Source organism: Delphinus delphis, chromosome 4 (genome assembly GCF_949987515.2).
Source record: "Delphinus delphis chromosome 4, mDelDel1.2, whole genome shotgun sequence".
NCBI lineage: Eukaryota > Metazoa > Chordata > Mammalia > Artiodactyla > Delphinidae > Delphinus > Delphinus delphis.
The window spans coordinates 82,210,680-82,224,419 of NC_082686.1; the positions used below are offsets into that span (position 1 = coordinate 82,210,680).

A 13,740-nucleotide genomic window follows, 5' to 3' on the forward strand; every position below is an offset into this window, starting at 1 on the left:
CCCATTTATGATAAAAACTCTCCAGAAAGTGGGCATAGAGGGAATCTACCTCAACATAATAAAGGCCATATATGAGAAACCCACAGCAAACATCATTCTCAATGGTGAAAAACTGAAAGCATTTCTGCTAAGATCAGGAACAAAACAAGGATGTCCACTCTCGCAACTATTATTCAACATAGTTTTGGAAGTCCTAGCCATGGCAATCGGAGAAAAAAAGAAATAAAAGGAATACAAATCGGAAAAGAAGACAAACTGTCACTGTTTGCAGAGGACATGATACTATACATAGAGAATCCTAAAGATGCCAGCAGAAAACTACTAGAGCTAGTCAATGAATTTGGTAAAGTTGCAGGATACAAAATTGATGCACAGAAATCTCTTGCATTCCTATACACTAATGATGAAAAATCTGAAAGAGAAGTTAAGGAAACACTCCCATTTACCACTGCAACAAAAAGAATAAAATACCTAGGAATAAACCTAACTAGGGAGATAAAAGACGTATATGCAGAAAACTATAAAACACTGATGAAAGAAATTAAAGATGATACCAACAGATGGAGAGATACCATGTTTTTGGATTGGAAGAATCAATATTGTGAAAATGACTATACTGCCCAAAGCAATCTACAGATTCAATGCAATCCCTATGAAATTACCAATGGTACTTTTTATGGAACTAGAACAAAAAATCTTAAAATTGGTATGGAGACACAAAAGACCCTGAATAGCCAAAGTAGTCTTGAGGGAAAAAATGGAGCGGGAGGATTCAGACTCCCTGACTTCAGACTATACTACAAAGCTAGAGTAATCAAGGCAATATGGTACTGGCACAAAAACAGAAATATAGATCAATGGAACAAGACAGAAAGCCCAGAGATAAACCCACGCACCTATGGTCAACTAATCTATGACAAAGGACGCAGGGATATACAATGGAGAAAAGACAGTCTCTTCAATAAGTGGCGCTGGGAAAACTGGACAGCTACATGTAAAAGAATGAAATTAGAACACTCCCTAACATCATACACAAAAATAAACTCAAAATGGATTCGAGACCTAAATGTAAGACCGGACACTATAAAACTCTTTGAGGAAAACATAGGAAGAACACTCTTTGACATAAATTACAGCAAGATCTTTTTTGATCCGCCTCCTGGAGTAATGGAAATAAAAACAAAAATAAACAAATGGGATCTAATGAAACTTGAAAGCTTTTGCACAGCAAAGGAAACCATAAACAAGACGAAAAAGAGAACCCTCAGAATGGGAGAAAATATTTGCAAATGAAACAACGAACAAAGGATTAATCTCCAAAATATATAAACAGCTCATGCAGCTCAATAATAAAGAAACAAACAATCCAATCCAAAAATGGGCAGAAGAGCTAAAGAGACATTTCTCCAAAGAAGACATACAGATGGCCAAGAGGCATATGAAAAGCTGCCCAACATCACTAATTATTGGAGATTTGCAAATCAAAACTACAATGAGCTATCACCTCACACCAGTTAGAATGGGAATCATCAGAAAATCGACAAACAACAAATGCTGGAGACGGTGTGGAGAAAAGGGAACCCTCTTGCACTGTTGGTGGGAATGTAAATTGATACAGTCACTATGGAGAACAGTACGGAGGTTCCTTAAAAAACTAAAAATAGAATTACCATATGATCCAGCAATCCCACTAGTGGGTATATACCCAGAGAAAACCATAATTCAGAAAGACAAATGGACCCCAATGTTCATTGTAGCACTATTTACAATAGCCAGGTCATGGAAGCAACCTACATGCCCATCGACAGACAAATGGATAAAGAAGATGTGATACATATATACAATGGAATATTAGCCATAAAAAGGAACGAAACTGGGGCATTTGTTGAGACGTGGATGGATCTAGAGACTGTCATACAGTGTGAATTAAGTCAGATAGAGAAAAACAAATATCGTATATTAACACATGTATGTGGAACCTAGAAAAATGGTACAGATGAACTGGTTTGCAGGGCAGAAGTTGAGACACAGATGTAGAGAACAAACTTATGGACACCAAGGTGGGAAAGCCGTGGGGGGGTGGGGATGGTGGTGTGATGAATTGGGTGATTGGAATTGACATGTATACACTGATGTGTATAAAGGTGATGACTAATAAGAACCTCCTGTATAAAAAAATAAAATTAAATTAAAAAAAAAGAAAAAGAATAAGGAAAGAACATAACAAGTACAGCCAGATCCATTACCATGTTAAACTTTACTTTACTTGAGCTCTTGGAAAACAGCACAGTTAAAAAAAATCTCCCACCCTGTTCTGGAAAACAGCTTACTGCAAAGAACCACACCTCCCCATAAGACTCAGGGAAGACTCACCTAGCCCCCATGCTTACCTATGACAAGGCCAGACACAGACCTATCAAATTTCCATGCTTTGCCTGAAAAAAGATAAGCTGAGCTGCTTGTCCTCACTGATTGATTAGAATGAAATGCTTGCTAACTGATGACCAAATGTTACCTAAGCTTCTCTCCTTCTCTCAAGCCTCTGATCCACCCTCAGCCCAAGCCAGAATATAACCTCTCCATAATGATGTCTCCTGAGAATCAGCTGACATCAAGGAAAGACATTTCCTGATCACTGTCTGATTCTGCCATCTATTCCCCCATATCTGGTTCTTTCTAGCCTTGTTTACCTGCCCCTATAAAAGAAATTTCCTTTTTGCCTGACCTTTGAGACCCTTGCAGATCCTTTGGTCAAACTGTTCTCCCTATGGAATAGCCTCTTCCCCTCTATTGTACTAGCTCCCTCCCCTTATTGCAATAATTCTTTTGAATGAAGTCTTCTTCTTACCTAAGTCCAGATTTGTTTTTCTTTGATAGACAACATATTCTGTTAATTCAGACTGGGGGGTTAGGGTCTAACTAAAATCATTCAGCACATCAACAAACATGCCACTTGTTTAATACAACTGTAGACTCAGAAGATCTTAACCTTCAAAAAGATCTAAAAATCAACGAATCCAACCTCTCACCCATGGCAGGAATCCCTCTGCAGCAGCTCTGAGAGACAGACATCCTGCCACTCATGGCACGCCTCTGGTAATGGGTAGTGTTAGAAAATTCTCATACTAAGCCAACATCTCCATCTACATAGCAGTTACCCACAGGTACCAGTTCTGCCCTCTGAACTACAAAGAATGCCTCTACTTCCAAATCAGCACCCTTCAGATGTCTGAAGACAACTGCACCTCAGCTTCTTCACATCAGCATAAAGAGGCACCTGGCCTGCTGAGATATCCTACCATGCCTGTGCAAAAACAAAGATCAAATCATGTCCTCTGGTTTTTTCTTTGTTAAATCAATAGAGGCATGGAAATCACATCTGGATATAATGTGCATCTAAGTCCTACTAAGACAAATACTCTAAGGAAAGAGGCAGCATACAATCATCAAGGGCTACCACTTTGTTGTTCATGAGGAATTGCATCTTTGCAGGAGTTAAGAGAGAGTCTTAAAAAGGCAGATGACTCCCTGACTTCAGAGTATACTACAAAGTTTCAGTAATCAAAACAGTATTGTACTGGCACAAAAAGAGACACACAGATCAATGGAACAGAACAGAGAGCTCAGAAATAAACCCACACACTTATGGTCAATAATCTACAACAAAGGATGCAAGAATATACGCTGGAGAAAAGACAAAGTGGTGCTAGGAAAACTGGACAGCTACATGTAAAAGAATGAAATTAGAACATTCTCTAACACCGTACACAAATTAAACTCAAAATGGATTAAAGACCTAAATGTAAGACCCCAAACCATAAAACTCCTAGAGGAAGACATAGGCAGAACACTCTCTGACATAAATTGTAGTAATATTTTTTTGGATCCATCTCCTAGAGTAATGGAAATAAAAGCAAAAATAAACAAATGGGACCTAATTAAACTTAAAGGCTTTTGCACAGTGAAGGAAACCGTCAACAAAATGAAAGACAATCTACTGAAGGGGAGAAAATATTTGCAAATGATATGACTGATAAAGGTTAATATCCAAAATAAATAAACAGCTCATATAACTCAACATCAAAAACAAACAACCCAATTAAAAAATGGTCAGAAGACCTGAATAGACATTTTTCCAAAGAGGAAATGCAGATGGCCAATAGGCACATGAAAAGATGCTCAACATTGCTAACTATGAGGAAAATGCAAATCAAAACCACAATGAGATATCACCTCACACCTGTCAGAATGGCTATCATAAAAAAGAACACATAATAAATGTTGGTGAATATGTAGAGAAAAGGGAAACCTTGTACACTGTTGGTGGGAATGTAAATTGGTGCAGCCACTGTGGAAAACAGTATGGAGGTTTCTCATTAAAGTAAAAATAGAACTACCATATGACCCAGAAATTCCTCTCCTGAGTATATATCCAAAAAGCACCCCATAACACTAATTTGAAAAGATACATGCATCCCAATGTTCATAGTACTATAATTTACAGTTGCCAAGAAACAACTGGAAGCAACCTAAGTGTCCATCAACAGATGTATGGATAAAGAAGATGTATAAACATACAATGGAATACTATTCAGCCATAAAAAAGAATGAAAAATTGCTACTTCCAGCAACATGGATGGACTTGGAGGGTATTATACTAAGTGAAAGTAGTCAGACAGAGAAAGACAAATACTGTATGATATCACTTATATGTGGAATCTAAAAAACACAACAAACTAGTGAATATAACGAAAAAGAAACAGACTCACAGATATAGAGAACAAACTAGTGGTTACCACTGGGGAGAGGGAAAGGGGGAGAGGCAATGTAAGGGTAGGGAAAGTGGGAGGTACAAACTATTACATATAAGATAAGCTATAAGGATACATTGTACAACAGAGGGAATATAGCCAATATTTTATAATAACTATAAATGGAGTATAACCTTTAAAAATTGTGAATCACTATATTGTACACCTGTAACTTATATAATATTGTACATCAGCTACACTTCAGTTAAATAAAAAAAGGCAACTGAATCTTTACTTAAGCCAACATCACACAACATCTAGAAAATGTTTCATCTATCTCTCAGTGCTTTCTCCTTTTGTGTTCCCTTGACTTTTGTGAAACTATCAACCAGCCATTCTTGGGCTGGTCAGTTGAGACACTGCAGCCAGCTTTTCCTGTTGCTATGGAAACAGTGGCTCTATGGGGCTTTTTCCCTAAAAAAAAAAACAAACCCTCCCACTCCATAATTCAATAAAAATCATGAGCAAGTACAGTCAACTACATTCCTGACATGAGTGGCAAAACCGGGAACCAGCTATAAAAATTTTGCCTCACCAGAACACTTGGAAAAAAAGAATCAGCTCTAAATTCTGGTATTAAACTTGAATATTTGAGAAGCTATGCACCAATTTCTGGGAGGCTTGGCTATTCAGCCCACCAGTTCAGTCACCATTAACTTTTAAGTGTGCTGAGAGCAAGAACTATATATATATATATTTAGGATATAAAATACAGTTTATTGAGTGAACAGTTTAAATCAGAGAAATAACAGAATGCATGTATTCCCCATAACTCTTATAATCTCACAATTTAGCTTGTGCATAGTTGACCTCTAAGTGCCTGGCCTATGTGCAGTAGAGAGGGGCCCTTTGCTACTGATAAAGCTGTACATATTTATAGTGTGTAGGTTAGGTAGGAATGATCTATGAAACTATGCAACACTGGAAGTTCCCAAAATGAGGAAATAGTTTCACTAGAAACATGGAGCTCCCGGAGTCCAGGGGTCGATATCAGCCTCTTCTTCCAAGGAACTAACTTAGACTTACTGAGAAGTTCCTTGCTAAGCTACTACAAAGAATTTCCAAGAGCACTGGGAGATCTCACTGGTGGACAACTGGAAAAAAATTTTTTTTCCATCTTCCATTTTTTTTTAAACATCTTTATTGGAGTATAATTGCTTTACAATGTTGTGTTAGTTTCTGCTCTACAACAAAATGAATCAGCTATACATATACATATATCCCCAAATCTCCTCCCTCTTGCCGCTCCCTCCCACCCTCCCTACCCCACCCCTCTAGGTGGTCACAAAGCACTGAGCTGATCTCCCTGTGCTATGCGGCTGCTCCCCATTAGCTATCTATTTTACATTTGGCAGTGTATATATGTCAATGCCATTCTCTCACTCCATCCCAGCTTACCCTTCCCCCACACTGTGTCCTCAAGTCTGTTCTCTACATCTGTGTCTTTATTCCTGTCCTGCTCCTAGGTTCTTCAGAACCTTTTTTTTCTTTTTAGATTCCATATATATGTGTTAGTATATGGTATTTGTTTTTCTCTTTCTGACTTACTTCACTCTGTATGACAGACTCTAGGTCACTATAAATAAGTCAATTTCGTTTCTTTTTTTTTTTTTTTTTGCGGTACGTGGGCCTCTCACTGTTGTGGCCTCTCCCGTTGCGGAGCACAGGCTCCGGACGCGCAGGCTCAGCGGCCATGGCTCACAGGCCCAGCCGCTCCGCGGCATGCGGGATCTTCCTGGACTGGGGCACGAACCCTTGTCCCCTGCATCGGCAGGCGGACTCTCAACCACTGCGCCACCAGGGAAGCCCAATTTCGTTTCTTTTTATGGCTGAGTAATATTCCATTGTATATATGTGCCACATCTTCTTTATCCATTTATCTGTTGATGGACGCTTAGGTTGTTTCCATGCCCTGGCTATTGTATACAGTGCTGCAATGAACATTGTGGTACATGACTCTTTTTGAATTATGGTTTGCTCAGGGTATATGCCCAGTAGTGGGATTGCTGGGTCATATGGTAGTTCTACTTTTAGTTTTTTAAGGGACCTCCATACTGTTCTCCATAGTGGCTGTATCAGTTTACATTCCCACCAACAGTGCAAGAGGGTTCCTTTTTCTCCACACCTTCTCCAGCATTTATTGTTTGTAGACTTTTTGATGATGGCCATTCTGACTGGTGTGAGGTGATACCTCACTGTGGTTTTGATTTGCAAATCTCTAATGATTAGTGATGTTGAGCATCCTTTCATGTGTTTGTTGGCAGTCTATATATCTTCTTTGGAGAAATGTCTATTTAGGTCTTCTGCCCATTTTTGGACTGGGTTGTTTGTTTTCTTGATATTGAGCTGCATGAACTGTTTATATATTTTGGAGATTCATCCTTTGTCAGTTGCTTCATTTGCAAATATTTTCTCCCATTCTGAGGGTTCTCTTTTCATCTTGTTTATGGTTTCTTTTGCTGTGCAAAAGGTCTTAAGTTTCATTAGATCCCATTTGTTTATTTTTGTTTTCATTTCCACTTCTCTAGGAGGTGGGTCAAAAAGGATCTTGCTGTGATTTATGTCATAGAGTGTTCTGCCTATGTTTTCCTCTAAGAGTTTTACAGTGTCTGGTCTTACATTTAGGTCTTTAATCTATTTCGAGTTTATTTTTGTGTATGAGTTTGGGAGTGTTCTAATTTCATTCACTTATATGTACCTGTCCAGTTTTCCCAGCACTACTTATTGAAGAGGCTGTCTTTTCTCCATTGTATATTCTTGCCTCCTTTATCAAAGATAAGGTGACCACAGGTGCATAGGTTTATCTCTGGGATTTCAATCCTGTTCCATTGATCTATATTTCTGTTTTTGTGCCAGTACCATACTGTCTTGATTACTGTAGCTTTGTAGTGTAGTCCAAAGTCAGGGAGCCTGATTGCTCCAATTCCATTTTTCTTTCTCAAGACTGCTTTGGCTATTCGGGGTCTTTTGTGTTTCCATACAAATTGTGAAATTTTTTGGAAGAGCTTGAGAAGGATAGGTGTTAGCTCTTCTCTAAATGTTAGATAGCGTTCACCTGTGAAACCATCTGGTCCTGGCTTTTGTTTGTTGGAAGATTTTTAATCACAGTTTCAATTTCAGTGCTTGTGACTGGTCTGTTTATATTTTCTATTTCTTCCTGGTTCAGACTCGGAAGGTTGTACTTTGCTAAGAATTTGCCCATTTCTTCCATGTTGTCCATTTTATTGGCATATAGTTGCTTGTAGTAATCTCTCATGATCCTTTGTATTTCTGCAGTGTCAGTTGTTAGTTCTCCTCTTTCATTTCTAATTCTGTTGATTTGAATCTTCTCCCTTTTTTTCTTGATGAGTCTGGCTAATGGTTTATCAATTTTGTTTATCTTCTCAAAGAACCAACTTTTAGTTTTATTGATCTTTGCTATCATTTCTCTTTCATTTATTTCTGATCTGATCTTTATGATTTCTTTCCTTCTGCTAACTTGGGTTTTTTTTGTCGTTGTTGTTCTTTCTCTAATTGCTTTAGGTGTAAGGTTAGGTCATTTATTTGAGACTTTTCTTGTTTCCTGAGGTAGGATTGTATTGCTATAAACTTCCCTCTTAGAAATGCTTTTGCTGCATCCCATAGGTTTTGGGTCATCGTGTTTTCAATGTCATTTGTTTCTAGGTATTTTTTTATTTCCTCTTTGATTTCTTCAGTGATATCTTGGTTATTTAAGAGTGGATTGATTAGCCTCCATGTGTTTGTATTTTTTACAGTTTTTTCCTGTAATTGATATCTAGTCTCATAGCGTTGTGGTTGGAAAAGATACTTGATATGATGTCAATTTTCTTAAATTTACCGAGGCTTGATTTGTGACCCAATATGTGATATGGCATGGAGAATATTCCATGAGCACTTGAGAAGAAACTGTATTCTGTTGTTTTTGGATGGAATGTCCTATAAATATCAATTAAGTCCATCTTGTTTAATGTGTCATTTAAAGCTTGTGTTTCCCTATTTATTTTCATTTTGGATGATCTGTCCATTGGTGAAAGTGGGGTGTTAAAGTCCCCTACTATTATAGTGTTACTGTCGATTTCCCCTGTTATGGCTGTTAGCATTTGCCTGATGTATTGAGGTGCTCCTATGTTGGGTGCATAAATATTTACAATTGTTATGTCTTCTTCTTGGATTGATCCTTTGATCATTATGTAGTGTCCTTCTTTGTGTCTTGTAATAGTCTTTATTTTAAAGTCTATTTTGTCTGATATGAGAATTGCTACTCCAGGTTTCTTTTGATTTCCATTTGCATGGAATATCTTTTTCCATCCCCTCACTTTCAGTCTGTATGTGTCCCTAGGTCTGAAGTGAGTCTCTTCTAGACAGCATATATATGGGTCTTGTTTTTGTATCCATTCAGCCAGTCTATGTCTTTTGTTTGGAGCATTTAATCCATTTACACTTAAGATAATTATTGATATTTATGTTCCTATTACCATTTTCTTCATTGTTTTGGGTTTGTTTTTGTAGGTCTTTTCCTTCTGCAAGAACTATTTTTCACTGACCTTTGTTCCTCCAAGTCCTGGCACCTTAGAGGCTTGTTGAATATTTACTGAATTACCCAGAACTATTAGAAAGGCTTCCCACTATGCCACTCCCAGTACCTTCTCCCTAACTGGAAGAAGTCATTCTGAGAAGAACATTAACTGTACCCCTTATATTGGATTCTACCAGCCAGAACACCCGGCCCCTCAGGCTTCCACAAACACAACAGCAGAGAAGGTTCATCTAAAACAGGGGATGGCTCAGAGTGTAACCATGCTTTTGTGATCAAGAATAAGACAAAACTGCTTTCTCTGATTATTATGCATGTAACAATGCCAACTTTGCCACACAAGTTCCTGGCTGGTGTTTCTACAGTAGTCAAGAAGTGCTGCATCATAGCTGAGACGCTTTTGATGCTGCCTTCAACTAACCCTCTAAACTCCTTTAATCCACCTCAAACACTTCAGCACCTCCTATTTGGATCTATGCTAGGGAGTTTAGTGCAATGGACTTTAGGACAATTTCTATCTAAGGAAAATGCTTCTAATTTCTAGTTATCTATGATCAAACACTGAAGAAGTCCTAGGGAAGCATATGTGTCTTCCTACTTTTTAATTGAAGTTATCAGTTAGAGCCCATTAAGAAGAAATTTTATATACAAAAGATAAATATGATATACAAATTTTAAATGCTATAGATATATTATTACGTATGATAAGTATTTCTAATCCAGAGCTTTCTGAAAGAATATCACAAACACAAAATGCTCATGGAGTCTGCCAGGCCCTGACATGGTAGCAGAATAGGAGAGTGACTTCTACATGAGCCGCATATCCCGAGCTAGCAGGACCTGCAGAACATGGCTCCTGACTCGTCAGCACTTGAGCAGAGCTCTTTGCAGGGCCAATATGCAGTAGAGTCACTGCACACTGTCTTCAGTTATTGGTCAACAGAGAATCTTTGGCTTAAATCAAGAACTGCTCTTTTGTGTTTCTTACACATGTCACTTTGGCAGTCACACTGTTCAACAGACACTCTTGGTGCTCCCATCTGTCAGTGCAACTTTGGGAAGAGGGACTGTAGCTCCAGAATGACAACCAGAATATATATGTAGATGCATATATATATGCACACACAAACACATACACACAAATATACATATCCAACTAGGGAAGTAACAATGAGGTGCTGAGCTTCACACTGGTCTCACTTGGAGTACTGCTGATAGAGCTTAAACAGTAAGGAACTGACCATGCTGGGAATACAAGCCCAGAACAGCAATGATGCTTCATTTGTTCTTTCTCCAGTTATTCAGCAGAAACTTCTTTTTTCTCCTCACTTCCCATAAACAACTACGAAGTCCTACGGAATCTCTTCCATGTCTCTCTCGTTCACGCAACAAGTACTGAATGACTGCATACTTTGTTCTACATTTAGATAGACAACAGGAAACAGAACTGCTACGGGCCCTGCCCTTATGAGGCAGAGAGTCTAATGGGGGACACATATAAGCAAAGAGGCAATTTCAACACAGCCAGATAAGTATGTTTATAAGGACTAGTTCAGGGTACTCTGAGAGCTCAAAAAGGGAAGGACACCTAACTCACGGTGTCAAAAAGGTTTGCGGGGAGAATAAAAAGGCTAAGACTTGAATCTATCTCACCTCCTCATTCTATTAACATAGCATAGGCTTAGGGCCTTTTTTCTTCTAATTGGTCTTTCTGCCTCATGTTTGATGGAAACACTTACCCTTGAGATAAAAAGCAAACCTCACAGACTGGGGCTCTGTGATCTGGACTCCCGTTTACTTCACCAGGCTTCTGCAAGATCCCATACTTAAGACAAACAGAACATCCTCCATTTCCTAGCTCACCCATGTCTGCCTGGAATACCTTTTGCCTTGTGTTTCCAGGCTAGATCAAGCTTTACCTCTACTGGGAAGCCTTCCTTGACCTCTTAGTTTGGGAGAGGCACCTGTTATGATATATATTTTAAAGTTATTCTACACACCATAAACAGTACAATATTAAGTATGTGCTATTAAGTTTAGGCTTCAAGTCAGGGGTGGTCAGTGGCTCTAAACAAGAATCCACATTTCAGAAACTGCAGCTCACATGAACTTCCAAAGGCAGCTCCTAAAAGCTGTTCATATATTGACCAACACCTAAGACTTTGCTCATTAGCTCAAAAGACAGCAGAAAAATTTTCCATTGGTGAAATCAATGTCTTATTAATAAGAATGGTAAATATTAGAAATGGACCCTCATTGCTAAAATAAAAGGTATTCATGATATGTCGACTGGGTAAAATGTTTTTGTGATCTTAATTTAATAAATGTCTTTAAGTATGGTAGGATTTGCTTTCATTACAATCTAGTCACAAAGTTGTAGGGGAGCAGCTAACCATTTCTCAAGTTTCTTCACTGGACTCTTTACCATAAAGAATGTAAGAGTTGTACTAAAGGATCTTAGTCATTTCAAAACCGGGCCTCTCCCGCACACTCTTGCAGCACCCTGTGCACCCTGCATGGCACGTGTCAAGTAGTCTGGTAACTGTCAGTGCAACCTGTCTACCTTTCCAATTAAATGCTGAGGTCCTTGAGAACAGGGATTGTATTTTTAATCTCTGTAGTCTGCTTCTTAGCTCACTATCTAGTATAAAGAAATACTTGCTGAATGGACAATAGTATATAAGTAGCATAATAAAGGACAGATGAAAGGACATCTGACTAGGAGTTGGGAGACTTGTGTTTTAATACTAGTTTCAGTAACAGCTGAGTACTTGTGTTATAATTTACTGAGTACTTAATATGTGTCAAACACAGCATCGGGCACTTAAATTGTTTCTCATTTAATCTTTAGGGCAATTCTGAGAGGAGCATCATCACTTTACAGAGGAGGAAACAGAGAGGCTGACTTACTCAAGGTTATTCAGATAAAGTAGACGAGTCAATCACTGAATCCAAAGCACGTGTTTTTAACCTCTATGGTAGAAGTGTGTCCCATGGAACATTTGAGAGAGGTAAAAAATTTCCCTCTGGATTCCAGTTTCCTCCTTTGCTTACTGAGTGCGACTAAGTGGCTGACACCCTTTCCAGCTCCTCATGTTACGGTGTGATGGTTCTGAGCGGCAACAATCACCACTGTGGTCTCGCCTGCCCTTGCTGTCTTGACAAGAGTGAAAGAGGGTTTCACGTGCAGCACGTTATAAGGCTTTTCAGACAACATATTTCGTTTCTATTCTTTTTTTCCTTTGAAAAGGGGATTCTGAAGGCAGAGAAAAGGCATCCATTTTTGGCACACCGCTTTGAAGCTAGAACCTGCTGTTAGTCAACAGAGCCAGCAAGGTGTTATTTTTGTTCTACAATCCTTCCCCGACACGGATGCTGGCTGAAATCATAAAAAAGAGCAAGGAAAGCACACCTACAACCAGGGACAAGTCAACTGTCAGAGAAATAAAAATGGTAAGAGAAAACATAGCAAAAATGTCAATCTGTTTGCTATATTTCAACTGCACTGTTGCAGTTGGATAAAGAAAAGAATTTTAGTGGTTCTTTTGACATCATCTGAGAATTACTTCAAAGACAAACAACCTATCTGTGCCATAGAGTTCACATTCAAGGGTTGAAATGGCCTAGATCAGAGTTCTATCACACAAGTATTTATTGAGGTCTTACTTAGCTGGTATGTGCTGAAATGTTAATACCTCAGACCAGTTTTCTTTAGGAACAGCTATCTGGAGGGAAAGTACATTGTTAAGAAAAACTATGTACCTTTCATCCTTAAAATATCTTTCATCTGCTACCACTCACTGATACCAGGATGCCCATCTGGTAGAGAGGGTGGGAATTCTAGAACAATGAAAGTCCCTAGTTGTCAAGAGACTGATACTAGACCCAAACCCCCATTTGGCTTCTCTGGAAGAGCCAACAAGTCCTGGTGACACCTTTTTAAGGCATCCAATCAGAAAGAAACTTTGACGCATTAAAATGATTTAAAATCACTCATTTTGAGAACATGGTTCAACAGAGGAGAATAAATACACAGAAGGAGGAAGTTGGCTTTTTGCCGTTAAAACTTACTCACCTTCTTAACAGCAGGATCCCCTTTGGATGGATGACAGGATGGGGACATTTTTACCTAAAAAAAAAAAAAAAAAAAGCAAACCTTTTGATATCTTCTTAGTTATAGTCTAGCTTTATTTGACCCATACTTAAAATAATTCAACTAGAACTCATGTAACTGAGATAAAACAGACATTTTCAGGGGAACAATGAATAGATTTTTTGTTAAGTCCCTTTGAAGTTTCTCTGGAGATCAAAAAGTCAGTAGTTAGACAAGATAAAAATGTGATTAGGGTAAGAAAAGTAGAAAAGATGGTCCAAATTGGTTTTAGCCAAGTGGTG

The 13,740-nt window shown here is 38.5% G+C and overlaps 1 protein-coding gene across 4 annotated transcripts in view; it reads right to left on the reverse strand.

Annotated features, from left to right (window-relative positions):
* The window catches only part of VPS8 (VPS8 subunit of CORVET complex), a 300,312-nt gene that overhangs the window by 43,162 nt on the left and 243,410 nt on the right, over window positions 1-13,740 (reverse strand). For all 4 annotated transcript variants that reach the window (XM_060011002.1, XM_060011000.1, XM_060011001.1 and 1 more), the window contains one exon: window positions 13,421-13,474. In XM_060011002.1, the coding sequence (XP_059866985.1) occupies window positions 13,421-13,474 (54 nt within the window). The remainder of the gene's footprint in view (window positions 1-13,420; window positions 13,475-13,740) is intronic.